The 26,864-nt window shown below is 38.3% G+C and overlaps 2 protein-coding genes across 5 annotated transcripts; one reads left to right on the top strand and one right to left on the bottom strand.

The window, feature by feature from the left end:
• Positions 1-309: 309 nt before the first annotated feature.
• rab22a (RAB22A, member RAS oncogene family) lies at positions 310-11,204 on the bottom strand. The gene is made up of 7 exons (XM_004068808.5): positions 10,972-11,204; positions 9,004-9,083; positions 7,982-8,063; positions 4,343-4,414; positions 4,151-4,257; positions 3,756-3,865; positions 310-2,958 (listed from the first exon to the last, which is right to left on the bottom strand). Exons 1-7 carry the CDS (start codon positions 11,005-11,007, stop codon positions 2,861-2,863), a joined length of 585 nt encoding a protein of 194 aa, XP_004068856.1. The 5' UTR covers positions 11,008-11,204; the 3' UTR covers positions 310-2,860.
• Positions 11,205-11,332: 128 nt separating this feature from the next.
• ppp4r1l (protein phosphatase 4, regulatory subunit 1-like) lies at positions 11,333-26,651 on the top strand. 4 transcript variants are annotated; one of them, XM_078947233.1, is made up of 20 exons: positions 11,333-11,421; positions 13,550-13,594; positions 14,109-14,238; positions 15,650-15,756; positions 15,841-15,983; positions 16,104-16,250; positions 16,488-16,595; positions 16,678-16,743; positions 16,958-17,116; positions 18,013-18,122; positions 18,320-18,834; positions 18,922-19,217; positions 19,863-19,946; positions 20,024-20,209; positions 21,117-21,278; positions 21,430-21,530; positions 22,893-23,013; positions 23,265-23,399; positions 24,421-24,562; positions 24,778-26,651. In XM_078947233.1, exons 2-20 carry the CDS (start codon positions 13,585-13,587, stop codon positions 24,921-24,923), a joined length of 2,868 nt encoding a protein of 955 aa, XP_078803359.1. In that variant the 5' UTR covers positions 11,333-11,421; positions 13,550-13,584; the 3' UTR covers positions 24,924-26,651. The 4 variants fall into 4 exon arrangements, with proteins under 4 accessions (XP_078803359.1, XP_078803360.1, XP_011473288.1 ...); XM_078947234.1 differs by having other exon boundaries at positions 11,335-11,421; positions 18,946-19,217; XM_011474986.4 differs by lacking the exon at positions 11,333-11,421 and adding an exon at positions 11,444-11,583.
• Positions 26,652-26,864: the final 213 nt, after the last annotated feature.

Raw genomic sequence — 26,864 nt, forward strand, 5'->3', positions numbered from 1 at the left:
AATATGTCTATTCATAGTGAGTAAATCAGATGTAAATTTTTTACCAAATATATATAAAAAAAGCACCAAACTACTATCCAATAAACAAAGCGTCTTAGAAAGGAATGTCAGTTCATTAAGTAGCCTTAATGATAAAACTAGTTGTAGTGGAAACTCCCTCTAATACATTATAATGCCATTTTTGGATATAGCCATGCAGTGAGCTGCCAGAACAAAACAATACAATTACAACATCCCCAGAGAACAATTCTCTTTATGAGCATTTTCAGTCAGACAGCATTCTTTCATTCTTGTGTGACACACCAAGCATTCGGCGTATTTGTCAGTTTTATTAGTAACCAACAAACAATTCCCTTTTTACACATTTGGATTATTGAACAAGAGCTCTCACGCATTTTGTCCCAAGAGTTGTACAACAGTAAAATGCCACAAATAATACAATGCTAACTGTTTTACAACAAATGGTGAACAGATATACTGCGCTCAGACACAAGTAAATAGGAGTATTTCATTCATTTGTGTGTGAGCTGGTGCCATATAACTCCACAATAAAAGATACATAATATAGATGAAACACATTGCCTGGGCCAGCCCAAGACAGTTTTTAATACAAAACCAAAATAAGGAACATTATTGATATAGTCTTTAATTTCCAGACATATTCAGGTTTTATATCACAATTTCATGCAATTAGCATTTCAGCATAACATTAACCTTAAAAATTAATTAATTAGTGGGTGGGTAAACAGCTTTGGCATGACAGCTTTCATATAAAAAAAAGGAACGTGAGCAAAACCTGGCACAACATATGAAGACTTAAAATGCTATGACATTTTATAAGACCCCTCCATAGTGTGATTTTTAGAACACAACAGGCAGCAACATTCATAATATGGGTCAAAATTTCCCCAGTAAGAAGTATGAGGACATTTTCCCTTTTAAACTGAATGAAATTGCAATAAAGACTGGCAAGAGCTGAAAGCAAAGATGACTAAAATGTTAGAGACAGTTTACTCTGAAAATAATCAAAGAACAAGACAGATGTCTCATTCTCAATCTATTTACTCAACTACAACTGAAAGAAAGAGTTATTAAGTCTGCATTAGGTGCATTCAACATTGAAAAATCCTTTGACAGAGTCAGAGGGAATGAGACCATATGTTTGATATAACTAATGAAATACACTCTACTTTTTGTCTTGTTTGTAAAAAATAAAAAAGGAATTTGAAAATCCGAAAGACAGGGATAAAATAACAGACATAATTAGTGAGTTTTGAATCCCGCCATAATGTGCTGCCTGTCCCCAATTGGGCCAACTCTGAACAGCTTCATGAAAACCATGTCCAGGAATTTAAATACTCTGGAAAAGTGGAAAAACTCTTATGCATTACGCCACAATTAGAACCAAGCTCAAGGTCCGATTGTTGACGCATAAAACATAAAAGCGGGGGGGGGGGGGGGGGGGGGGGGATTAATAGGGCGACTCTGGAACAGAGAATCAAATTAATTCAGAGCAGAATAGTGACCAAAGTTCAGCAGGGGGTCAACAGCCCCATGGCTGCTATAAAACTTCTGCTAACCTGATATACATGAGAAAAAAAAATAGAAATGTATGATCTGACAGTTTTCATCTCATCACTAGGTATGAAAGCTGGTACTGATTAGGTGAAGTGGTGGTGAAGAGAAGATGGGACAATAAAAAACAAAAATTATCATTTAACTTGCTGTTTAGCATTCCAAGAAGCAGAGAAAGACTAAAAAGTGGGCAGCTCACCAGTGACCATTAAGCACTGACACGATTCTCTGTAAACCGTGTACAGCATGGAACATAGGAGTCGTTGTAATGCCTCTAGGGGCCGTTTACTGAACAGCAGACTGGTTGTTTCAAAAGGCTAATTCTGAGATTTAAGTTTACAATTTTAAGTTATTGTTTGATATTCAAAAGCCAAAAGTCAAAGCAACAAAAAGCTCAAAAATAAAGGGAACTTTAGAGACATCCCTTTTTTAGTGCAACATGATGATGAAAGACAGCACATTAAACACCAAAGATAAACTAGACAGCCCTTTTTTTTTCTTCTTCCAAAGTTGTATTTATCTCTCTGCTTCAGCTACATCTTTACTGAGCAAACATGGCAGAGGCACCAATACTACTAAATGCTGAGCTGTTCCCAGCATACAGAGGAAGTAATGTCCCACATACCTTTCATTTCTTCATCTTTTACTGGGCAATTGTTTCCCACAGCACAGAAACCCTAAGCTGATCAGAACTCACACCAACCGATTTAAACAAGGCGCTCAGGACAATCAGTCACGAGTGTAGCTGATAACATGCTTTTTTTAGTTTCTTGTAAAAAATAATAATAATACAAAACAAAAGAAAAGAGTTCATGCATTGATACTAAGGACAGTTTGCTCTTGAAGTCGATAATTCTTTAAGTGATACTTACCCATCAAAGTAAAATACAATAACTTAAGGGCTATCAAAATAACTGATTTGCTCTTTTCTGCTCAAAAATAGCAGATTTGTACAACTGTACAAGTACAAATGACCTCTCAATCCATGTATTACAAACTTAAAAATTCTAATCATACTTTGGCTATGATACAATTGCACAAGGCTTCTTTAGAAATGCATGCACTCATTGTTGCACAAAAATGTTTCTCCTGTCATCATGTTCGAGGTGATGGATGATGACCTATCTCCACTCAACGTCATAAAAACGTGTTTTCTGCAGCTGTCAGTCAGTCGCACTGCACCCAGCTGCTGGTTATTATGGGAGGTTTGAGAGTGAGTGGAGGTCCGAAGCACTGCGGGGAAGCAAAGGTCACATCTCGGGTCTTCTTAGGACAGTTCCCATCATCAGCAGCACGTCTTGCGAGACTCTGAAACCTGCCGTCCTAGTTTGATACTTTTCGCCGAGCTTCCCCCTGCTGCATCAACAACGGGAATGCGCTTGCCTGCAGGGACAAACATGCACTTTCAGGGTTTCAACTAGATTTTTCTTTTTTTTTTCAAATTTAAACTCTGGCTTTTAAGTTTTGTTCAATAGTTAAAATAAAACTTTGTATTTATTTTCTCTGTTCTTTATATCAATTATGTGCAGAGAGGTGCAAGAAATGTCTATACATGCAGAACAAAACACCCCCAAACCTCCATTTAAGCCTTTAGAATAAAAAAAAAGTGTATCCACTGAATCATATTTAGGTAATACAAATGTTATTTTATAAGAAGCAATACTTTGCATCAAAGTTTTAAAAAAGGAATCTGAGTAAATTCTTTCAATCTAGGAGTAACATCTGTGACTTGACATAAAAAGGTGACCTCTCTGTGCTGTTTCTGGGTTTTCTTCATTTCAAAGTCCTTCCTATCTCCTTTTATTTATTTTCAATTCAGACAGATAAAGAAGCCGGAATGCAGTTTTAAACCAAATTATGTGAATATTTCAAGCAAAAACAGAACTATTTGACACTAATAAAACCAGATTAAATGCTCCAGTGTACAACGCCATTAGCTTTTTGCTCCAAAAAGCATCAACCTGCGACTAACATGACTAAACTCATTTGCCTTAACATGCAGGCTATTTAACTGTCAAACAGCCATGAGAATAAATAGCAAGAACAAATCAATTTCATTATGATCTATTATTTAGGTGCTTTAAAAATGCACTACTAAAACGTTTTCTTCCTACCATTACCTTGACGGTAAGGTAAATCTGCTGATTCCAGCTGCTTAGAGTATTCAAAAACACACTCACTTATCTCTGTAAAGACCTCGTTGATGTTTATGGCATTCTTGGCACTGGTTTCCACAAAGATGGCATGGATGGACTCAGCATAGTCCTTGGCATCCTTTTCTGACACTTCCCTGTAAAACACACATCGAGGGCAATATTTTGAAAAATGTACAAAGGTTTCCCTGCCGGTGTGAAGTGGGGGATTTTACGTCGGTGTGGAATATAAACCTGGGAGACGGGTAATTGATGTGTGAGATAGTGATATAGCAACAAAAAACAGGAATCCACAGCATAACCTTACAAAATGTTTATCTTCACAACATGTTTCCATAAACACATATTTCTCAAGGAGTTATTGCTACGCTGCATGTTAGCATAGCTTATCATCACATGCTATAACCTCATCTGAGGCTTACCTGGCATCTGACAGGTCACATTTGTTGCCAGCAATGGCGACCACTATATTGGGAGGTCCGTGCTGGCGAAGCTCTTTGACCCAGTTCTTCAGTGTTTGGAAGGAGTCCTGGTACAGCGGGTAAACAATGAGCAGAAGTATCAACAGCATCTTCTGAGTACATATTTTTTGTAAAAGTACATTAGCAAATAACCTCTTTAGTGATGTCATATACAATGACGGCCGCTGCTGATCCTCTGTAGTACATCGGCGCCAGAGCACGAAACTTTTGGAAGATGAAGATGAGATGTTATTAGATAAACACTAAAAGAACAATAATAGTTCTGTATTCATTCTTCACCAGATTTTAACTTTGATTAAGGAGACGCCAGAAGCTACAATTGAAACTATACACGTCCTTTTTTTCCCTCATAGACATGAAATAAAAGTAAAACTTTCCTGTTTTAGGTCAATCAAAATTATTTCTATATGACACATGTCAGAATAATGAGACTAGCTTTTTTTAAAGACGATTTTTATGACTTTTATCATGACATTACTTTTCATTAGTATTTGGTACTATTGCCTTTAAACTGCAGTACTTGGGTCAAACGTCTTGGATATCCTTCCATAAGGCCCAGAACCGGCCCAGAACTGGTGAAACTGAGCCAAGTTTGTTGGTCGCCTTGCACGCACACGCCTTTTCAGCTCTGACCATACATGTTCAATGGGATTTAGATCCAGTGATGGCCACTCCAAAACAATGACTTTGTTATCCTTAACCCACTTTGTAACGAGTTTAGCGATATGCTTCAGGCCATTGTCCACTTGAAAGGTCCATTTGTGCCCAAGGTTCAACTTTCTGGCTGATGTCTTCAGATTTTGCCTCAATATTTCCACAAACTGTTCTTTCCTCGTGATGCCATCTGTTTTGTGAAGTGCACCAGACCCACCCAGCAGCAAAACAACCCCACAACATGATGCTACCTTAACCATGTTTTACAGTTGGGATGGTGTTCTGAGTCCTGCAGGATTCCCCCTCCTTCCTCCAAACATAACCATGGTTATTGTGGCCAGAAAGTTCAATTTTAGTTATGGCAGATCACAGGACATGTCTCCAAAAATGAAAGTCTTAATTCCTGTGTGCATTAGCACACTTTAATCTGGCTTTTCCATTTCTTTTGGAGTAGTGCCTTCTTCCTGGCAGAGTAGCCTTTCAGCCCATGTCTGTCCAGTACTCGTTTCTTGATAATGACACATTCTAACCATCTTCAGCCAGCATCTTCGCAACAACTTTTGCCTTCGGCATTGGGTCGTTCTGGACACATTGGACCAAAGTATGTTCATCTTTGGGACACAGCACCCATCTCCTTCCTGAGCGATATGACGGCTGGATGTTCCCATGATGTTTATATTTGCATAAAATTGTCTGAACAGATAAACGTGGCACCTTCAGGCATCTGGAAATTACACCCGAGGATAAACCAGACTTGTGCAAATCCACAATTGTCTTCCTACTATCGTGAGTGATTTCTTTTGACTGTCCCATGAGGTTTTACAAAAAAGCAAGTGTGTTCTAGAATGTTCTCTAATATATATCCACAGGTGTGTTTCTAATCAACTCAAATCCTGTCAATAAACCTATTAGAAGCTTCTAAAGAGATGACATCATCATCTGGGGTTTCCCAAATTGTATGTAAACTTGTTGGTGTATGTAAACTTCTGGTTTCAACTGTATTTAATTAGTTTAATGGTTCTGCTTGTAGTACAACTCGTTTTACGTTGTTTTGAATAAATGCCTAAATATAAATGTATTTGCTTAACCTGCATTGTTTCTTTGATCTCACATCATTTCTAGTAATTGGCATTGAGAGAAAAAAAGGCTAAAACTTTTTCTTGTGTTTTCAGACCCCGACTTTGTTCCAGTTACTTTTTTCCTAAACAAAAAAAGGTTACTGCATAACTCTCTTTAATATAAGAGCACAGCAATAAAGTTTTACTTCCAACAACATTAAATAGTTTTGTGGTTTTTCATGGATTGAGGCTCAACTATTACACTGGCACAGTTTTATAAAAACAAAACAAAACGCATTACTCGAAGTTTCATTAAACCTAAATTGAAAATAATTTGAACTGTAATAAACAAACAACAGAAATAAATTCTAAGACAAAAAACAGATGTTTTCAAAACTCCAGGGATGACCTTGGAAAGCTGGTTAATTGATAAAATGTGCAAGTGTCAAGTGCAAGACTTTAAATTCTTGCTTTTATATCAACAGCTCTGGAGAAAAAAGAAAAAAAGAAAAGAAAAAAACATCGCTTCCCATTTAGAATGACCCTGAATTCCTGCAAATTGTATTTTCCTTTTACAATAGGACGGAATAAACGATCCATCCGAGTGACAGTGTTATCCCAGGAAAGCCCACATTCCACATAATAACAGTTGTTACTGGCCCCAAGACTGCCAGCAAGAATCCAGCCCGGGATACTTGGCAGAGGCACTGAGGAGAGCACTGTCTGCTCAGTTGGCGAGCATGAGCCAGTCCTGTGTGGTCTATACTCGCCTCAGCCCAAAGAGCAATCGCAGCAAGGCCAGACATCTGGCCACAAAGAAACATTGAAAACTGCTCCTGGGATGACCCAGAGGAGCTGATTAATTGATATAAGCATGAGCTGGTTGTAATGAAAGAAAAAACTCCTGTTCCACATGCAGCAAGCGTCCATCTGCTTCTTTCATGTGATAAAGAGCAGTCAGACAGCGCAGCCCGGTGGGCTGCTGACAGTTGAGCTTGTACGTTCTCTTAAAACCTCATTTTGTTCTGACTTATGGGTTTGAGACAGTGGATGGCACCCAGATTTTCTCTATGTTATAGCTTAGATTTGTGTGTTTTTGTTTTTGCACAAAAAAAATGCAAACAAAAACATGCAGAGAGCCAATGTTAAAATTAAAAACAAAGAAATGTTAAAAGCAAAATAATTTGGGTTGAACACAGACAACTTTTTTTGTGGGAATAAAAAAACATTTTTAAGTGGCATAGAAGTCATTCCTTTCAGATAAGAAGCAAGCCGAATGAGAAATTCCGGTTTTACTTTGCTGTCCTTTTTTTAAAGAGTGCTGTGGAGAGGCAACTGCCAGGAAGGGTCAAACAAAGAAGGAAGGATGTGTCCCTTTAGCAACAGGACATCCTAAACAACAGCTCCAGACTGTACAAAAAAAAAAAAAAAAGAAAAAGTCAAAGGCAAGAAAGGAATGAGTAACATGGACAAAGGATTCTTATAAAGTGTGAGTCAAAAGAGAAAGTTGATTACTACACAATATCTGTCCGGGTGTTGGTGTGGATTTTACTTAAATAATTGTGGAGATGGTGCTAAAACATCAAAATGTGTTTTTTTTCCCCCATCTGTCAGATGGGAAATTATAGATTAGCACATAAGGCAACCACAGACTCACAATTTTTTTTCCTATGAATATAAAAAAGAGAAAGAAACAGAAAGAAGAAAGATTACTTAAATACTTAATCTTTTAAAAACACTACTAACTGTTTAAAGAACCTATAACTTAAGAGTTGAAAAAAAGAGACTCAATCATGAGCAAGCAGAGAAGTCGACAAACATAAAAAGCCTGAACTTGAAACTTAAACAGGAAGATATTGCCCCCTGTCTGAAGTACTCAGTACTTGCATGCTTAGAGTCTTCATAAGGTAGTGACTGACGTTCCAAGAGCTATTTTGCCTCCTGTAAAAGCAAGCAATAGAAATGATACGACTAAACAATCTGCTTTTATTTAACGTTTTTGTTGTCGAGTCACTGAAAATCAGAATTTGAGGCTACTGTATGAGTGTGGAATACAAACCCGCTCTTGTCCTGCAGTGTCCCAGATCAAGAACTTGTGCAGCTCGTTTTGGTATTGCACCGTTTTGGTCATGAAGGATGCCCTGGTGGAGAGGTAAAGCATCTTTAAGACCCTTCAGACTTAAATATGTATATTCAAAAAACAAAAAAACACTCTTGATTTCCTTTTAACTGCTAACGTTTACAAAAGAGCCTGATGTCATTTTGTCATTTGGAATTTCATTTAAACCACATCAGTCTTAAATTTTAATGACATGTGGAGCTGTAACCCTTATGCTATGGCACTTTAACATTGGGAGTGGGGTCATCTAGACCCCACCAGACAGTGTGCTAAACCTTTTTTCTTCAATGATTTGTGATCATCACTGGTGTCTATGGATTACATGAAATCCTCTTCACCTTTATCCACCTGTGTCATGCTAGGGGTAACACGTCAATGTAAGGATCGGGTCATCTGGACCCCATAGTATGGCACAAGGGTTTAAAAAAAAAGTAAATATTTCAACAAATAATAAAAGTATACCAAATATTTCAAACAGTAATATAAAAAAGGTTTGCATTTGTCAGATATATTCCTAATAAATGGTGTCATTATTATAATTTTATAGTAAATTTATTCCCTGATATGTAAACAATTATGTTCTGTCCCGTAGTTCCATATTGTGGGTTTGACCGGTCAGCAAAAAAAGGTGAAAAGTGTCAGAATAGTATTTAGGTGAAGTTTCCATAAATGCAGCTAAATGAAAGTGTGAACCAAATCAATGGTTGTTTTGTTTATTGGCTTGTGTAGTTGCAGAACCGCACAGCTAAGAAGAATTTATATATTTCTAAAAACATGACAAAACTCAAAAGGTTACTGAGAAAAGCTGCATTATAATTGTGATCTGTTTAACTAAAAACATCATAAAACTTAAAGATTAATGACATTTGTGACAAATGTGTAAAATGACATTTTTAAAGATTACAGCAACAAGAGACCAAAAATCAAAACAATCTTGAGGCTTGAAAACAGTAGACACTTACCCAATGGTTGGATTGATGTTTGGGTCAAAACTATCCTCCACAAATCTCCACACAATACTTGTTTTTCCAACTCCAGTGTCCTGCAGAGACAAAGAAAAAAACCAAACTATACAACTTTGGCATCTTCTTTCTCCGTCACTTGAAGGTTTTCCACGCTGAAGATCTGACAGGAACGTTGGCCTTGGTCTTCTAATGAAAACTCCTAATAAGTATGTGGCATTACTGGTTTCCCTGCATGCATTTGACTTCCTCCCTCAAATACATTCATGAAAGATTAAGAAGATTCTAAATTAGTTGTGCTTTGATGATAACCCGTTTAGTGTCCACCTTCATCTCCACAGCAAGCTGAGGAACCTGTCTCTGCATTCTTACTCCACTTCTTGTCCCTTCAAGCACTAAGGAAGTAGTCTGTAGTATAATACTATACATGCTGTTCCCTTTCTGATTATCATGAGTCATATTCCTACAATCCAACCAGATTGATCTCCATGAGGCAAGTTGCTAATTGAATTAAATTGACCTATATACACTCTTGTGGTAGTGTACTCCGTGAACTTGGGTGGGGGGGGTCACTGATGTGGACATGTCTCCAAAATATTGTTTCCCCACTTCAGTACAAAGCCAGGTCTCTACATTCCATCAATTTATCACTCTTTTTATCATGGTGTGTGTATGTATGTGTGTGTGTGTGTGTATGGGGGGGGGGGGGGGGGGGGTTGTCGGCATTGTTTGTCGTGTCATTTTGTTTTTCAATTTGATTGTATTTTATGCAAAGCACTGAGTGACATGTGTTGTAAAAGTGCTACATAAATAAAGGTTGATTTGATTATTAAAATAAACGAAATAAATGGATTAAATTGATACTGGAAATGATCATTGGGATTAAGGCACATTAGGTTTATTTTACTATGACCAGGTATCATCACAGCAGACGACACGCATGTGATGGCAGCAAAAAATGATCAAGACATCGATCCAGTCCAATGTGTGGAAATAAATTGGAGTTTTGCAAAGACATGTGACCATAGAGTGTGATAGAATGTTCTAATAATGTTCAGTTTGTATTATTTTAATGTAGAAAAACAATAGTGGGCTGAACTTTATGAAAACTAAATGTGAATGGATTTGCCATTAATTCTTGTTTGGACACATGTTTAATTTATACTTGATTATGTTGCAAGAAACAAGGAATCTGGAAAACTTCACCTGTTCAGTGCCCAGGTATATATCTTATCACTGGTTGAATTTTTGGCTAAATATGTCCTGGATCGATTTTAGGTCAGTAGGGTTGTTCTAAATGAACACATATTAAATATGAATCGTATCGTTGATAAATGAATCTTTACACACTTAATCAAAACATGTCTATGAAGACTCTCATTCATCCATTTGGATAAGAAGTGAAACGTCTTCTAACTTTAAAAACCAAGTCCAGATGACAGCCCCTAAACCGACGACTTTACTTACTGATCAAAGCACAACCTGTTCAGTAAAATTTCAAAATAAGAGAGCAAAAATCCCTGACAACAAAACTGTCTGGGACAGTTGTAGGTCTTTGTACTTTTATTCAACGCGTACAATATGTTGCAATTATTCGATGAAAACCACTGACTCGTGTAAACTTCCAACTTTAGGCAACAAATAAAAACAAAAAAACATATTTAGGTCATGAAAATTCAGAAATCAACGTTAAAATAAAAAACCGGAACTTTGCCGAAGTTTTGAAAATGACATCCTTTAAACAAATTATGAATAACTCCCCATAAGAAGATGATGCTCTAAAAGTGTCGGTTTAAGTTGAGCAAGACAAAGGCCGATAAATCTATACAAACATTACAAGAATTAAGAGGTCGATTTACACAACGAGGAACTTAAGGCGTTCCCCTTTTGATTAACCGAGGCTCGTTTTAACACAATATGCAATAATCATTTTTGTTTATGTTTATCTAAAAATCAATAGCTACTTACCCCTAAGAGACACACTTTTAACTCTCTCAACGCCATATCAGTCTCCTCTTTCAGAGTGACTTTAGATGAAGATCATGGACAGTTTCTCTTCTGCTTGCTTGTTTATATCTTGAATTTTCTTGAGTGGGAATGATTACGAACAGTCTCGTTTCATGGTTGTCAATAGATGGATAATATACATCTCTGGGTTGTTATTAAAAGTATCTCAAAGGTCCTACAGCCCGTCATACAGGCATAATGTCGTTTACTGTAAGCATCCAGCTAGCTAACACAGCGAACCCTCCAAATTGCTCGGTCTCCATCTTGAACCTCGGCGTGTGGTCACGTGATTACATTGGCTCTTCTTTTTGTGTGTTTGTGTGTGTGTGAAGGTACACAAAGAGCCTCACACTCCGTGACGCGTCCACGCTCAGTTATGTCGAGTTTGTGTTTGAACTGCAAAAAGGTTACGTAAGTATTCGCTCCAAAGATATGCAGCCCGTATATACCAGCATATATGCAGTGTCTAGCACCAGGAAATACTTTCAGGAAGTAGTTCGCCGCCGTGTTTGAGTGACAGCTGTGGGGTAGTGACAGCAGCCCGCAGAGCCGAGCCAATACTCAAGATGGCAGGTAATACACTTTTTAAAACCTCCAATTAATATTATTTTTCACTTTCACATTTTTCAAGTTTCAAATCTGTTTCAGGAAAGTGTAGAAATTACATAAAGACGTTCATGTTAGCTGTTTTTGGTACCCGTGTTGCTAAATCGTGCTAAAGCCGCGTTAGCACTATTGGCAACCCTAGCTAACTAGCTAACGACAGCTACTGAGCGGTGTCGAATTAAGTCCCATTCCGGTCGTTTTTTAAACAAATATCGTCACTTTCCGTTTAGTTTGGCTTGTAAAGAACAACTTTCAACTCTTAAAAGCTTGTTGTCCGTCCTTGCTTACGTATTTTCGACCTGTTGACAGAGCAAACGTTAGCTTGATAGCTACATACAGTTAGCCAGTAGCTGACCAAATCCTTCTTTACACTATAACAAAGCGGCTTTGCTGTTCTTCACCCCACTGCTCAAAAGATGCTTTGAAGCCTGTCTCGATGTTTTCTTCAGTCACGAAACACGTTTTTTGGATGTAATTTTGTTAAAAGAAAGTGCTTCAAATTTGTAGCACATTCCTTTGCTTGCAATGTCTAACTGTAAACACATGATCCACTTCCTTCACTTGGTTTGCTTTGCTTTCTCTGTTTTAGCACACGTTTTGTGGTCTTCCTTGACTTAAAAGTTGTTTTTTGATGACGCTTGGGCTTTTTTGTTTTTATTAATTAACTTAATACTATGCTAATAATGATGTTAAGGAATTTTATTAATAAAATAAATCACGAAATATATAAATAGACTTTCTAAAAGGTCTAGATTCATAGATTCTGTCATCACAGATGGGCTATGGGATGAGGATCATAAACCTTGTGTTGTTATATTTGGTTTTTGAATTTAAATTTGATCAGTTTTTGGTCTTCTTTATATACTTTCATTTCCTTTGGTTAGTTATTTCTGTTACTGTTAGAATAATGTAATGCCAAATATGAAAATGTAATTGAATTTGGACCAACTCTGAACATGTTGATTCCTAAATCAAAATGTTTTAACAAAAATAAAAGGATATAGCTGTATAATATTGCACGGTGCTTCTACAGATGAAGTGTTTATTTCCTCTGTTGGACTCAGAAAAGACACATCTGGACTGTATTTGACTGAAAAAGCAAACTATAAAAGACACTGCAATATAGTATCTTATTTTTACCATTAGCACTCTTTATTCTTCAATCAAATGACACATTTTTTTAAATAATCAAAATGTGTCTAATATGACCAAATGTACTAGATCCAAAGCAGAACATCAGGTGTACAGCTAACAATAACAATAAGCATACAAGGCATCTTTCCAATGCCAAATACGTACTTTTTTGTGTTAAACTTTTGTTTTAAAACTAAAATCAAAACTAAAAAGTCATTTCAGATTGTGTTCATTTAGAAAATACTAACACAGCCTCATCCATTTTTATAGCCTCTGTTATTCATTATGGGGGCTGTGATTTAACCTGATCAGCGATTTGTGTACACTAAACTTCATTAAGAGGCTGCAGACTGAAGCATGTTGTGTTTTTATGTGCTGAGTCACATCATGTTTTGTTTAGCATAATAGGGTAGGTGGAAAAATGGCAATACTTCCTAATAAATGTAGAATTTTCTTTGGACCAACAGTGTAAAAAACCAGGTAAAACTAAAAATGTAAAGACATAAAAAAAAAAATTGTGTTTGCTTCTTGTTTTCTACAAAGTCCATCCTCCCTTTAATGTTACATCTTCCTAAATGTGGGGAAATTGTTTATTACAAAAGGTTAGCGTTATGCATTTTCTCTTGGAAAGTTTTTATTCGGCCAAACTTTGTGTTACTGAAATGAAACTTTCTGGTCAGAACCGCAGAAAATCTTCCCCATCATGATTCCTTTACAGTACATGGTGGGAGAAGTGGTGATGGTGTGGTGAGGGTGTTAGTTACTAGAAAAGCCTCTTCTTTTCTGCTTGTCTTTGCAGGTCTATCTTTATACTTTGAAGATAGTCATGATGATATGGATGACTGTAAGTATGCTGGTAAAACTTTACTAAACGTAAAAAAAAATGTTTAAAATATGTTATTTTTGTCATAAATGAATTTGTGATTTATTTATTTATTCCTTCAGGGAGCTTTTCACAAATTATATATATATATATATATATATATATATATATATATATATATATATATATATATATATATATATATATATATATATATATATATATATATATATACACACACACACACACACTCATCATAATTAGCTTTTTTATTGCTGTTATAAAAGACTAGACAATACTTTTACTTTAACTAGCAACTGCAAATTTAAAAGCTGCGTAATCGTAAAAGGAAACTTACAAATATTATTAAATAGAGCTTTGCGTGTGCACTCATTTTTATTTTTTATAATTCGGTCCTTTGAAAGTACTGATATGTTGGCCAAGTGTTTCTTGACAAAATCCCATTACAAAATACTGGCATGGATTTGTTTACAACGTCCATCCCTGTAAACAACCCTCTGTGTTGTTCCCACAGTTGGATTTGATGACTACGGGTCAGACTGTGACGGCATTCGCATCACGGCTTTTCTTGATGCAGGACAGGACAACCTCACACCTCTTGGGAGGCTAGAGAAATATGCTTTCAGCGAAAATGTCTTCAACAGGTAATTACAGTCCCTGCTTTCAGCCCCTTCAAATCTGCATTCAAAGAGCTCATATTTGGATTTCAGACCCCCGTGACTAGAAGGCTGATTGCTCACATTTGCATTTCTGCTGCTTCTGTAGTCAATGGCTGGTTTGTAATAGAGGAATTGATTGACATCCTCTGAACTGTTGATGATGGATTCCACAGTACCAATGTGTTTTGAGAAAGATAAATGACATAAATGTACATTTGACCAAAGCTAACATTTTTTTCTTCCTTATGTAAATGATAAATGAAACCATAGATAGATAAAAACTTGACATTAATTTTCTACCTGCTGTGTTGCTGACATGTCCTGTTGGTGATTCATGTTGAAAGAATCGTGTCACACCTTGGAAGTCTTGGCAACAAAGAAGTTGTTGCTCAGCAACAATTACCGGTAGCCGAAAGATCTTTTTGCTTTGATTTAGCAACAATTACGGAAGTTTATTTTTAAAGTAAAATTAAAAAGGACCAGACAGATTATTAGTTCTACAAATTTTGGTAGAAAACAACTGTCTTTACATTTTAAATCTCAAATAATATATGATATTGATTGGTTTATTGATGTCTTGTCAACTATTTATCTGTAAATGTAAATTGTATTGACTTAAATGGTTAGTTGTATTATGAAGTATGTTATCAATATGTTAATATCTTACTTTTTTCAAACGTATTTTTTGTAATGTTGGTCTGTTTCGTTTTATCGCCTAATGTCTGAACTTGTCTTACAGTCATCAGATTGCACGGTTGTCATGCTAGCATAGTTTGTAATGAGTTCTGCAGAGTTGACTGCAGTTCCACAGACATTTACACTCCGCCAGGCTCCATACTAGGCCTGCACAATGTATCGCATATTTGTCGTTATCGCAATATCAAGCTGTGCAATATGCATATCGCAAAAGGCGGCAAAAATCGCAATAAATGGTTACATTAAATATGCTAAAACAATCTTATGGATGCTTGAAGTATTTCACGAAACAAACAAATCCCTTTTTGTATTTGACCAATCGAATGGACTCCTTTACATCATAGACCAATCGGATGGAGTTCTATCATGTTAAATGTTCGTTTGTAGAACGATGTAGATGTGGGTCATTTGGAATGCAATTTTTAAACTGTTGCAGTGAAATGAAAATGATGTTTTTGGTTATTTTGCTACATGTTCATATAGATCGTCATTGCAATATTAATCACTAATATTGCATATTGCAAGTTTTCCTCATATCGTGCAGCCCTACTCCATACTAACAGTTTCTTTCGTTTTTTTTGGGCTGGTCATTTTTCAGTTAACATACTTGATGTTCTTGACAGTTCTGTCAGTGCTTTTTAAATTAGTGGCTTGTATGCATTGGCAGGCGTTTCATTAACTTCAAGCTTTTGCTTTCTAGGCAAATCGTGGCTCGCGGCCTACTTGATGTGCTTCGAGAGTTCAGTGAGAATGAAAATGACTTTATCAGTGTTATGGAGACTGTTGCCAGAATGTCAGAGGATGGAGGTAGATGCTTTTACGTTCTTGTGATGGTCTTTAGCTGGGGTTTGCTCGTGTTCCCTTTCCTCATGAACTGTCATGTGTTCTCAGAGCCCACAGTGCGAGCTGAGCTAATGGAGCAGGTTCCTAACATCGCCATGTTTTTGCACGAGAGTCGGCCAAACTTCCCAGCCGCTTTTTCAAGATATTTGGTACCTATTGTGGTCCGATATCTAACTGATCCAAATAACCAGGTAGGGATTATCGGTAGTCTGTTTTGTATTTTTTTATAGTTGAAATAAATGATCTTTTGGAGCAGTTGAATATTTTTCTCTCTTTTATTTGCATGAACTTGCTTCCTTCATGTTTTTCAGGTGCGTAAAACAAGTCAGGCAGCCCTGCTTGTTCTGTTGGAGCAGGGCCTAATCTCCAAAGCCGACATGGAGACCAAAGTTTGTCCAGTTCTTCTTGACCTGACAGAACCCGCCAGTGATGATGACTACAAAATTGAGGCAGTTGCTGTAAGAATCCCCACAGCTATTCATATATGTGATGCTCAGATTTCTTACTTTGTTGTTTAATTATCATTGCCATGTATTCACTATTAAAAGATCCAAAATGCATTCATCGCTGGTTCTAGTTTCATGTGCTTACAGTGCTCTCTGCTGTAAGAGCATTTGTGCTGGTTTCAGTGTTTAGGTGCAGCACAGTCTGAAGCTGTGATGGCACAACATCATCTGCATATTTCGTTGTTACAGATCTTGTGTAAAGTTGTAACTATGTTGAGCAAAGACACAGTGGAGCATCTGTTGCTGCCCCGTTTTTGTGACCTGTGCAGTGATGGTAGACTCTTTCAAGTGCGGAAGGTAAGTCTTCACCACAACACACTTTTCAGTATCTGCATTGTTTTCTAAATTCTTTTTTTTTGTTTTTTCTGGTGTGTTACAGGTGTGTGCGGCTAACTTTGGTGAGTTTTGTTCCATTGTTGGACAGGAAGCAACAGAAAAACTACTGGTGAGACTAAATAACTTTTTTTTTCCCCATTTGATTTTAACATAATAGCTTTCTGTTTTATTTATTTTTTTATTATCAGAGATGTTTTAATAAATCATCTTTAACACTTGTTTTTTAAAGCTGCTAAAAGGTCAATTCATGTTTGAGGTTTCCATTAGGAAGTTGCTTCTTACTTTGTCCTCTGATGGGGGTTCTGCTTTTGTCCTAAATATAGATGCCCAAGTTCTTCGAGCTATGTTCAGACAGCCTTTGGGGCATAAGGAAAGCTTGCGCCGAGTGCTTCATGATGGTTTCCAATTCCACTTCTCCAGAAGTCCGACGATCGAAATTGTCGCCTTTGTTCATCAACCTCATTAGTGACCAGTCCCGCTGGGTAAGGTGCACTCAAAACAAAAAAAGTTTCTCTCATGTTAGCTAGTAAACTGTATGGACCTTTTTAGCATCCCCTGACATAAAAATAACCACTCTGAATAATTTAAAACTACAGTTGTTGTTGTTAGTTTTTCTCTTGTGTATAAATTTTCAGGGATTTAACTTACTTAGTAAAAAGGGCCACAAATGTGTTGTTTGGGACTTGTGGCTAAAAAAGTATTAAATTAAAGATTGACATGATGGAGGACATATGTAAAGAAAATTAAGCTTAAAATTTCATGTCTAAATATTTGTTTATTCAAATCGTTGTGAATCAGAAGCAGGCACAAAAATGTCATTGGGTGTGACATAGAAGCTACTGCAGCAGGCCGCAAGCTCTCTGCTCTGCTCCATTCTGATGCATATGCTTGTTGACAGACAGATCCTTGTTTTCCTCGTCTGAGCTACTATCTGCTCCAACTGTACGACTGGAAAACTCCAATATTGCTTGCCTTTTTTGTTGCACCACTAATGTTAGGTTGGGGTTGTGTGGGACTGTAAGCTAGTGGGAGAACATATAAATAGATGTGTAATGGGAAGGGGGTGGGCTTTCTCTACACCAACGGTCCCTCCCACAACTCAGAGGTTGATATGTAACGGATTACTGATGCTCTAAAGAAACTATGTCCTAAAAAAATGACACATTTTTTAAATTTCATCTAAAACAGTCATAATTCTAATTAAAAGACCACTGAGAACACTTCTAAAATAGATCAAAAGTGGGACTTTAAAACATTCCTTTTAAATAGCCCACTGTAACTATAGTTTGGGGAAAATAAACATTTTGAGATGGCTTTATTTAATTCTTTCTTGGGTTTGCACTAATAAATATGGCTGGTTTTCTGGTTCACCTTCCAGGTGCGACAGGCTGCCTTTCAATCTCTCGGACGATTCATCTCCACCTTTGCAAACCCCTCCAGCACAGGCCTTCACTTCAGAGATGATGGCACCCTTCCAGAGATTCCCAGGTGTGTATCAGACAGGTGAAGTGACCTGGTTCCTTCTGTTCTTCATGACTACTGTATCACAGCTCAATTTAATTGTATACTTTTAGGCTTCTGTGTTGCCTTGACATGGTTAAAACAAGTGTCTTTGTTTTCTATAATCAAACACATTCACAACAGTTAATAAAGTCTACTTTTATCATGTTTTTTTCTGTTTTTAGCAACTGCTCGCTTAACTCCCTGAATTGCAATGAAATAAGCAACTGCCACACAGAAAGAAGCATCCCTCACACGCCTCCTAACCAGGACGGCCGTGCTACACCATCACCAGAGCATGTTTCGACAACAGAAAGCGAAGACTTGCACAACTTTGAGGACGACCACACTTCTGTTCTTGGAGAGCCGCATGACAACTTCACCCACACGGTTCGAAGTGACAGCTCAACAGCAACAAAAAGTCCCAGCATCACAAAAGGAACCGAGCACACAGACGAGAACTTTAACTCTTTTCACTATTGGAGATCTCCCCTACCCGACATCAGCGGGGAACTGGAAATGTTAAACTGTCAGACGTCTGTTGAAGTGACAGAGACAGAAGAAAAGGAGGAGGAAGAAGCAGAAGAACTAGAAGAGAATTGTCCTGATTCCAAGTCTAGCCACGGGAAAGCTACCAGTGATCAGATCCAGAAGGTTTTGGATTGTTTGCAACCTCACATTGCTGATCCTGACGTACAGGGTGAGTATACAAACTAGCATATGTTTGTGGAGGATGTTGGCGCTGTTCTGTCAGGTAGATTTAGCTGTTTATATAATCTACCTCCAGTTCAAGTCCAAGTGTTGTCAGCAGCTCTGAAGGCAGCCCAGCTCGACAGCCCCACGGACAACAGCCCCCCTGACCTGCAGCTAGATGTGCAGCCTGAGAGCGACTCTGGAAGCCTTTCCCCAGAGTGTAAATCTGAGGAACTGCAGTCAGAGATTGAGGGAGCGTTGACAGAAGAAGAGCAAACCATGGAAACTGTTCCAGCTTCAGAGACGTGTCCTCTCCAGGAGCAAGGCGATGAGCCGCAGACAGAGACCCTGGAAAATAAGGAGGAGTCTCCTCCGTGCTCCCCTGTTATGGTAGGAGACTATTGTAATCTCTGTCTGTTTTTAACTTTCAGTGACATTTATGCAGCAGGAATAATCTTTAGAATGATAATGAGCCCTTTTGTGTTCATAAGTTCTCCATGTGTGTGTGTGGGTTTTCTCTGGGCACTCCAGCTTCCTCCAACAATCCAAAAACATCTTTCTTTGGTTGTTTAGTGGGTCTAATTTGTAAATCACTGTGTGATTGTTGGTTCCTGAAGGCTGGTGACCTGTTATGGGCGTATCCTCCCATCACTTTCAAACATAGTAAAGGCTTCAACAATTTCCTCCTGACCGTTCTCGGCATAAAACAAGTTTAGATAAAGGATGAATTTAATCATTTGTTGAAATTTCAGAGCTCCGCTGGGATGCTGGGTACATTAACCATGTAAATATCTCTATTGTGGATCATTCAGGCTGCTTTTGTGTTTAAGTCCAATTATAATTGATTTTTCTGCCATTATACAATTGTAATTCTATTTTTTCTTTGCTTTCATTTAGCTTTTGACTAAATTTACTAAAATGGTCAGCTTTTAATTGAACGTCAGGCTATTAGACCAAAGGCTAATCCTTCCTTTTTGATAATGTTATCTGCTTTTTTAATCTATAACACTGATGGTGTGGATCTGTGTTTAACAGGAGTGTGAACTAATCGAGAGTGTAGAGGAGGAGAAAGAAGACTCTCCTCACAGCCCGTTGTCTGAGGATAAACCTAAAATCCAGGTCAGTTGGATTTTCCCTTTGTACTTTTACCAGCACAGAAATGCATTTTAAACCCAGTGTTTGACCCCCACCTGTAGAATGTCATCCCCCAGCCTCTGTTGGACCAGTACCTGTCTATGACAGACCCGGCACGAGCCCAGACGGTGGACACGGAGATAGCCAAACACTGTGCCTTCAGCCTCCCAGGAGTAGCCCTCACTCTTGGTCGACAGAACTGGCACTGTCTGAAGGACACGTACGAGACCCTCGCTAGTGACGTACAGGTCAGGAAAACCTCAAGAAGACAAATGGGATTAGATTTGAAGTTGGATTCTTAAATGTGTGTGAAAAGGTTGGATAGAGAGGCTGCTCAGACGCTGCCTTTTTATTCCTCTGGGGGTTTTTGTTCAGAATTTGAACTTTAAGCTGTTGGGATGTGACCTGACTCAACAGCAAGAACAATGATGTGTGGACTGAAAATGCTGAGGCCACAACTCTGCAGGAAACATGTCAGGAACTTGCATGACTCTTCTGAACAGATTTCTTCTCAAATAGAAGGAAAAGAACATCAGAAATATATGGTAGCTGTACCACAGAAATGTGTTTCAATCAAGTGGAAAAGGTCCCATTGTGATTGGCTGTGGCAACCCCTGAGGGGATACGCCACAAGGTAAACAATAACCATATTGGTATTTCATTTAGGATTTCCTATTCTTCCAAGACTAGTTTGATTTGTAAAAATTAGCTTAAAATGATTTTGACTTTGGTCCTTTTTCATCAGTAATGTTGTGGTATTGATGTATTTTTCCCTCCGAGCTGTGAAACAACACCGTGCAAAAGGAACATACTCTGAAGCTACAAACTGTCGGGACAAATGATTTGTTTGCCTTTGCTCTATCTTTCCCTTATAACTTTTTTATTATAGACAAATAAAGCGACCGTTTTTTGTTTTTTTTACAATTTTAAATTAAATTAGATTAAAATGTCAATAAATTAATCATATTTGAGCAAATCCCTTTGTCTCAATAAAACTTAGCTCAACCAGACAGTGAATGTAGAGCCTTTGTTTCTATGCTGTGTAAATCTTAGGTTTTTTTTCCTGTCTTAAAAAGTAACTCATTTATTAAGCTGCTTGTTTTTCTGTTTCTGCTGCTGTCATCTTGTGGTGTTTTCCTTTGTGGTCTTTCTTAGTGGAAAGTGCGACGCACACTGGCTTTCTCTATCCATGAACTGGCGGTTATCCTGGGCGACCAGCTGACAGCCGCTGATCTGGTTCCCATATTCAACGGCTTCCTGAAAGATCTGGATGAAGTTCGCATCGGCGTGCTGAAGCATCTTTATGACTTCTTAAAGGTAAAGTAATTCCCATGCAGACTAAAGCTGCAGGTACAGTCACAGCTGCTTCGTGAAAGATGTTGAAGCTCTTTAAAAATCATTTCTAAACCAAAGGAAGTCGTTGGCATGGGTGTGCTAGATAATGTTGTTTGTCATTCTCTTGTTGCAGCTGCTGCATGCAGACAAAAGGAGAGAGTATCTGTACCAACTGCAGGAGTTCATGGTCACAGACAACAGTCGCAACTGGAGATTCAGATATGAGCTGGCAGAGTACGTTGACTTTTGTTTCCTCACACACAACAGACTTGAACATCATTTTCTATTCAGTTTATTCATAAAGCACTGCTTCATATTTCTGTGTTAAAAAACATGTCTATGAGGACTCTCATTCATCCAGGTTGATTCCATCATAGTAGTAGGTTTAGGGGCTGTCATCTGCAAACCTACTACTATGGTGTTAAGAAACAGTTTCAGTAGGGGGTGAGGGATGCAAACCAATATATTAGATATCATAATATTTTAGCCAGACTAATAACAGTGTTCCCTCGTTTATTGTCAGGGATAATTAAACCGAGATGGGTGAAATCCACAAAGTAAGAGTATAGATGTTTAAGGCTGTAAAAGCCTTTAGGCACACTTTCGATACTTTTTCAGACAGACTTTACATTTTCCCATTTTCTCTCTTGTTTAAACTCTCAAAGCTAAGACCTTCATGGAAAAATGAGCCCAGTATTATAGAATAAATACAAAGATCTGTTCTCGATCAGTGTTTTATGTAAATAGGGGAACGCTGAAAGCATCCTCTACAGGAGATGCAGCACAGAGGAAATTGATTGACGAGGTCAACAGCCAATCAAGATGTAGAACACATTGTGTTGTAAACAAAACATGCAAAATCACGCTAAAAAAAATCTGAAAACAGCGAGACCACCATGGATGAACACTGTATCTATAAAAGGGGTTTAGGATTGTACATTCCCTTTTTTTATGTTTATTTAACACCACATTATCCTGATTGACAGCAGATTCATGTGCTGTCTCTTGCTGGATTAGTAAATAATAATTATTTGTATTTCTAGCTTCTTTTTTTGGGGGGGGAATAAAGCCAAAATCTGTATATTTTAAGAGATAACCATAACATGAAAAAGAAAGTCATTCTACAACATTCTAGCATTTGGTTCTGCTCACACACTTGTGCACTGTTGAGGCAAAAACATGCGTCAATGGAGAAGTGTGAATTATTCATGACACAGTGTCTGGAGAATATTCTCTTTCTTGACCGTGGTCTCTTCAGGGTCCTAGTGCCAGTTGGATCTAGTCCGGGCTTCACATTGCTGGCAGCTTGCCCTTTCTGTTGTGTATTTTTAACGTTTGCTTCAAGCAGTGACAACAGTAACCAACACACTGAACATGTGTGCACATGAACGCAATAAGTAGCTCCTATTGCCACATATCATGGAGCATAAATGCATTTCTGCTTTGATAGGTATGAAGTCATAACACAATCCTGTCTTAAATAAAATCAGGCATAGTTCTTTTAGCCCTAGATCTGTTCAAATTACAGGTATTCTAACTGACTTTATTTTCTATCAGCTTCATAATTGTGTGTTGCTGTTTTTTTTTTTCCTACAGGCAGCTGATCTTGATAATAGAGTTGTACAACCACCGTGACGTGTACGACTACCTCAGACATATAGCGCTCACCCTTTGCTCTGACAAAGTGTCAGAAGTCCGGTGGATTTCTTACAAACTGGTAAGTTTACAAGAAATGGGGTTTGTAGAAAGACATGTCTAAATATTTAAAGAAACATGACAGTAGTATCACAATAGAGAGGAAGTTTAGATGCTACACACATGGAAGAAAAAAACCCATAACCATCATGATTCAGGTTTTAGCATCAAGGCGACATCTGGGGAAAATATTCCAATTTGTCAGCTGCTGATTCATTCATTGAAACTTCTAGAAGTGGTCTGAGTGGGTTGTGTGCTCTTACCTGTCGTCAGGTGGTGGAAATTCTGCAGAAGCTGTATGCCAGCAGGGCTGATGACCTGGGCTTGGAGTTCATCAATGAGCTGACCGTGAGGTTCTGCCACTGTCCCAAGTGGGTGGGGAGGCAGGCGTTTGCCTTCATCTGCCAGGTCTGTGTTTGCTTTTAGAATCCACATTATATTAGGGAAGAGGTATTCTCAATAATTCTTTGAACACGCTTTTGTTTATTTTGGTTTTAATCTTTCAACTGAATGTATAAAAATGCTGATACTGAGCTCCTAAACCAAAAGACAGACTGACCGGTGTGAACTTTATTACTGCTGTGTGATTCTAAGTTACAAGCAAAACTGATGGAAAAATTTTCACTTAATTTTTAATACAGCAAAGAAGACTTTGATTCCTAAATGCAAACATGCATTCAATCATTTTTATTTGAGTAAAACTTGGACAGACTAAAAAGTTCTGTGGTTTTCTCTGTTTCATTTCTGGTGAATCTGTTTGATCTCTAACAGGAACACTTTCCTCTGAATATCAGCTGTTTCTGCTGTTTTCGCATACAAAAGAAAACATTTGTCAGTGTCAATTAAAGACCAGCAAGTAGATGGTGTTCGGCTTGGTCCCGCCTATAAAATCCTCCCACAATTCTCTGGGAACGATCAACTCATTTACTTGCCCATGTCATACTTTACATATGTAGCCATGGTGAAACAACAGAACTTCATTTGTGTTTAAAAGCCCAGATGCACATTAAAGCTTGCAGATAACCTGAACCTCAAAAAGTGAGCAAAGTGCTCTGGGCTCTGAGGGGTTTTTACCCATCAACTTACAAACTGTGACTAGTCAGTGCAGCTTTCCACTTTTTTTTTTTTTTTTCCTGTTTCTGTGTCCATGGCTGTCTCCAAATCAAATGTCCTCAAAGACACAAGAGGGACAATTCAGCTCAGAAAGGGGGGTGTTTGTGTTGCTGGTTTTATCTGCAACTGAAAATAATTACAAAACTTGTTTTTTTGTCTTCAGTGTTGCACAATCAGATAAGGTTGATGCCATAGAATGCTCTTTGTTGATGAACCTGTTTGTTGACTTTCTATGTGATTTCTCTGGACTGAACTCCTTGTTGACGGACTTCCTCCTGCAGCTTTCTGACTGACCGTTCTGTTGAATCTCCTGCAGGCTGTTGTGGAGGAGGACTGCATGCCCATGGAGCAGTTCAGCCAGCATCTCCTGCCCAGTCTGCTCAGCCTCTCCACAGACCCTGTAGCCAATGTCCGCGTTCTGGTGGCCAAGGCTTTACGTCAGAGCGTGATGGAAAAAGGTATAGAGCAGGAACATTTCATGTGTGTAGATTATTTGCAGTTTCCCAACATTGTTTATTTCCTTGTAATTCAAGCCTTGGAGTGTGACCTTCAACAACCACAACAAAAAGATGTGATGATGAGCAAGGTTCAGAAATGCTGGGTTGGATGTTGAATGTCCTGTTTGTGCAAAAATGTCACCTTTTCTCTCCTTTTTTGATTTTTTTTCCCCCAGCTTATTTTAGAGAGCCGGGCTGTGCCTATTCTAACAAGCTGGAGGAGACTGTGATGGCTCTGCAGTCCGACAAGGACCGAGACGTCCGATTCTTCGCCAGCATGGACCCAAGCAAAGGCCTAATGGACACGGCCCCTTTTATCTAGCCTCAGCTCTCACACACCTTCACAGCCTGCCTGTCTTACCTTCTTGGCTGCCTGACCGACACACGGCTGGCTTAACTGGCCACACCAGCATCTGGACCAGAACCCTTTGAGAGTATTGAATTGGGATGTACAAGTGCACGAATGCTCAGACCACGCGGCCCTGTCTCTGGAGGGACGCTGAAGCGCACACGACAACAAGAAAATGCAAAGTACTCAGAGATTTCCACAGCCGAGCAGGACTCTGGTGGCCGTGGTGGCGGTTGCCATAGTCATGTCTGAACTTGCTCCCACCCCCACGCTAACATCGACCCCACCGCCACAGACTCACACTTTCCAAAGCTAATTCTAAACCCAGTCTTTTGTTTTCTTTGTGGATTTCATGGCTGTGTGTGTGAGTCCTGCTGGACTCTGATGTGTGCACTAACTCAGGGGGACTCATCTGAACCTGAACAGCATTATTAGCTCATGTTATAAGGAGCCGCTCCTGGATTTCTGGTTGTAAAAGAAAAACTCCAGTTGCAGAAGGTGCAGACCAGTCCAAGCTTTCCACCTGAACGTCGGTTGTCTCTAATGTCCTCTGACTTCTCAGATGTCTTCTGGTTTCTTCCCTCCCACCGTCTCAAATCCCTTTTAGTCTCTCCTGGTCTTCGTGGACCACAGAAACCACTACTGCTGCACAGATGGGATGATTAGTCTGCCACTTCGTGGTATCTCTTAAAAAAAAAAAAAAAAAGCAATCTGATAGACTATGACGTGCCCAAAATGTGACAGTATGTCTCCTAAATGGCAGGAGATGAATGAAATACCTCCATTTGTTTATGGCCAGCAAGTGTCACACATGTGGAGGGACATCCAAACTGGTTCTGAATGTCCTAGACTGTGTTGTTTTTTTTTTTAAATGCTCCCCATCCTTTGATTATTGCTTTGGTGTTGAACCATCACTAACTAACAAGGGCTCATGACAAAGTGACTCCAGCTGATGCAGAGAGGAAAAAATCAAGCACACTGTTAGAAAATGCACGCCTCCCCTCCTTCATCCTGCTGTCTGGACCACTTCCTTCAGGTGAACTCCCTGACATCAGCGTGAGACCACGGTTTCCTCAGTGGATCTGAACGACCAGTTGTACAGTAGAATATAGTAATGGCCATGTTACTGAAACATGCCTCCATTTTTCTCTTTGTCGGTGGAATGATTTAAAGTATGAGATTTCGTAAAACTTGTTTTCATTTTTGTACAGCTTGAACCTGTGGAAGACTGTCGGTGGAACCAAGGCCAGTTTGGTAAAGGTGTTTGAGAATATGGGAGCAGTCACCAAGTCACTTTTTTTTTGAACCCCCCCCTCTCTCTGGTGTAAATGGTTTTTCCCCTCCCTGTTTAGTTTTTCTTTGGAGCATAATTTGAGAACTTGATAAATAGTGTGCTGTGCATCTCATGCCTTTCTTTTTCGGAAAGGAGAGCTCGCTGCAGTAATGGCAGTGTCGACTCATCTCGTCTGTCTGCAGTTTGTGTCCATCTCATTTTTTTTAATGTAGTAGAACAGTTAATATATACATTTTATGAGAATTATTTTTCTTTTTCAATTCTTCACCACAGCTCAAAGATTTTATATCCTACCTTTACAAAATTTACAACCTTTGTAACTTTCAATGGTTTCTTTTAAAAAAACAAACATTTTATGTATTGTTATTTTTAGTATTCTGTAATTAAAATTATGAAATTAAAGCAAATTCAAGTCTTGTGCCTGATTTATTAATTACTGGCTTGTTTGTTTGCAGTTTTTTTTTTCTTAACCAGAACTAATTTGAAGAACTAAAATTTAATGACTAAAAAAACTGCAGCAACTTGCAAAACAAAAAATGTAATATAAAATATTTACATAATTTTAAAGCATGGTGTAAAAATTATGTAGAAATGTTACCAGTTTGTATGAAAAATCCTTT

The sequence above is a fragment of the Oryzias latipes genome, chromosome 5 (assembly GCF_053564925.1).
Source record: "Oryzias latipes strain Hd-rR chromosome 5, Olatipes_Hd-rR_3.1".
Classification (NCBI taxonomy): Eukaryota; Metazoa; Chordata; class Actinopteri; order Beloniformes; family Adrianichthyidae; genus Oryzias; species Oryzias latipes.

Coding starts and splice junctions, on each gene's coding strand:
- ppp4r1l (XM_011474986.4), top strand. Junction 19,947..20,023: donor AGGATAAACCTAAAATCCAG/GTCAGTTGGATT, acceptor CCCCACCTGTAG/AATGTCATCCCCCAGCCTCT. Junction 23,400..24,420: donor CGTTTGCCTTCATCTGCCAG/GTCTGTGTTTGC, acceptor AATCTCCTGCAG/GCTGTTGTGGAGGAGGACTG.
- rab22a (XM_004068808.5), bottom strand. CDS start 11,007: ATGGCGTTGAGAGAGTTAAAAGTGTGTCTCTTAGGG. Junction 9,084..10,971: donor TAAAAGTGTGTCTCTTAGGG/GTAAGTAGCTAT, acceptor TTGTCTCTGCAG/GACACTGGAGTTGGAAAAAC. Junction 2,959..3,755: donor CGAGGTCTTTACAGAGATAA/GTGAGTGTGTTT, acceptor TTGTCCCTGCAG/GCAAGCGCATTCCCGTTGTT.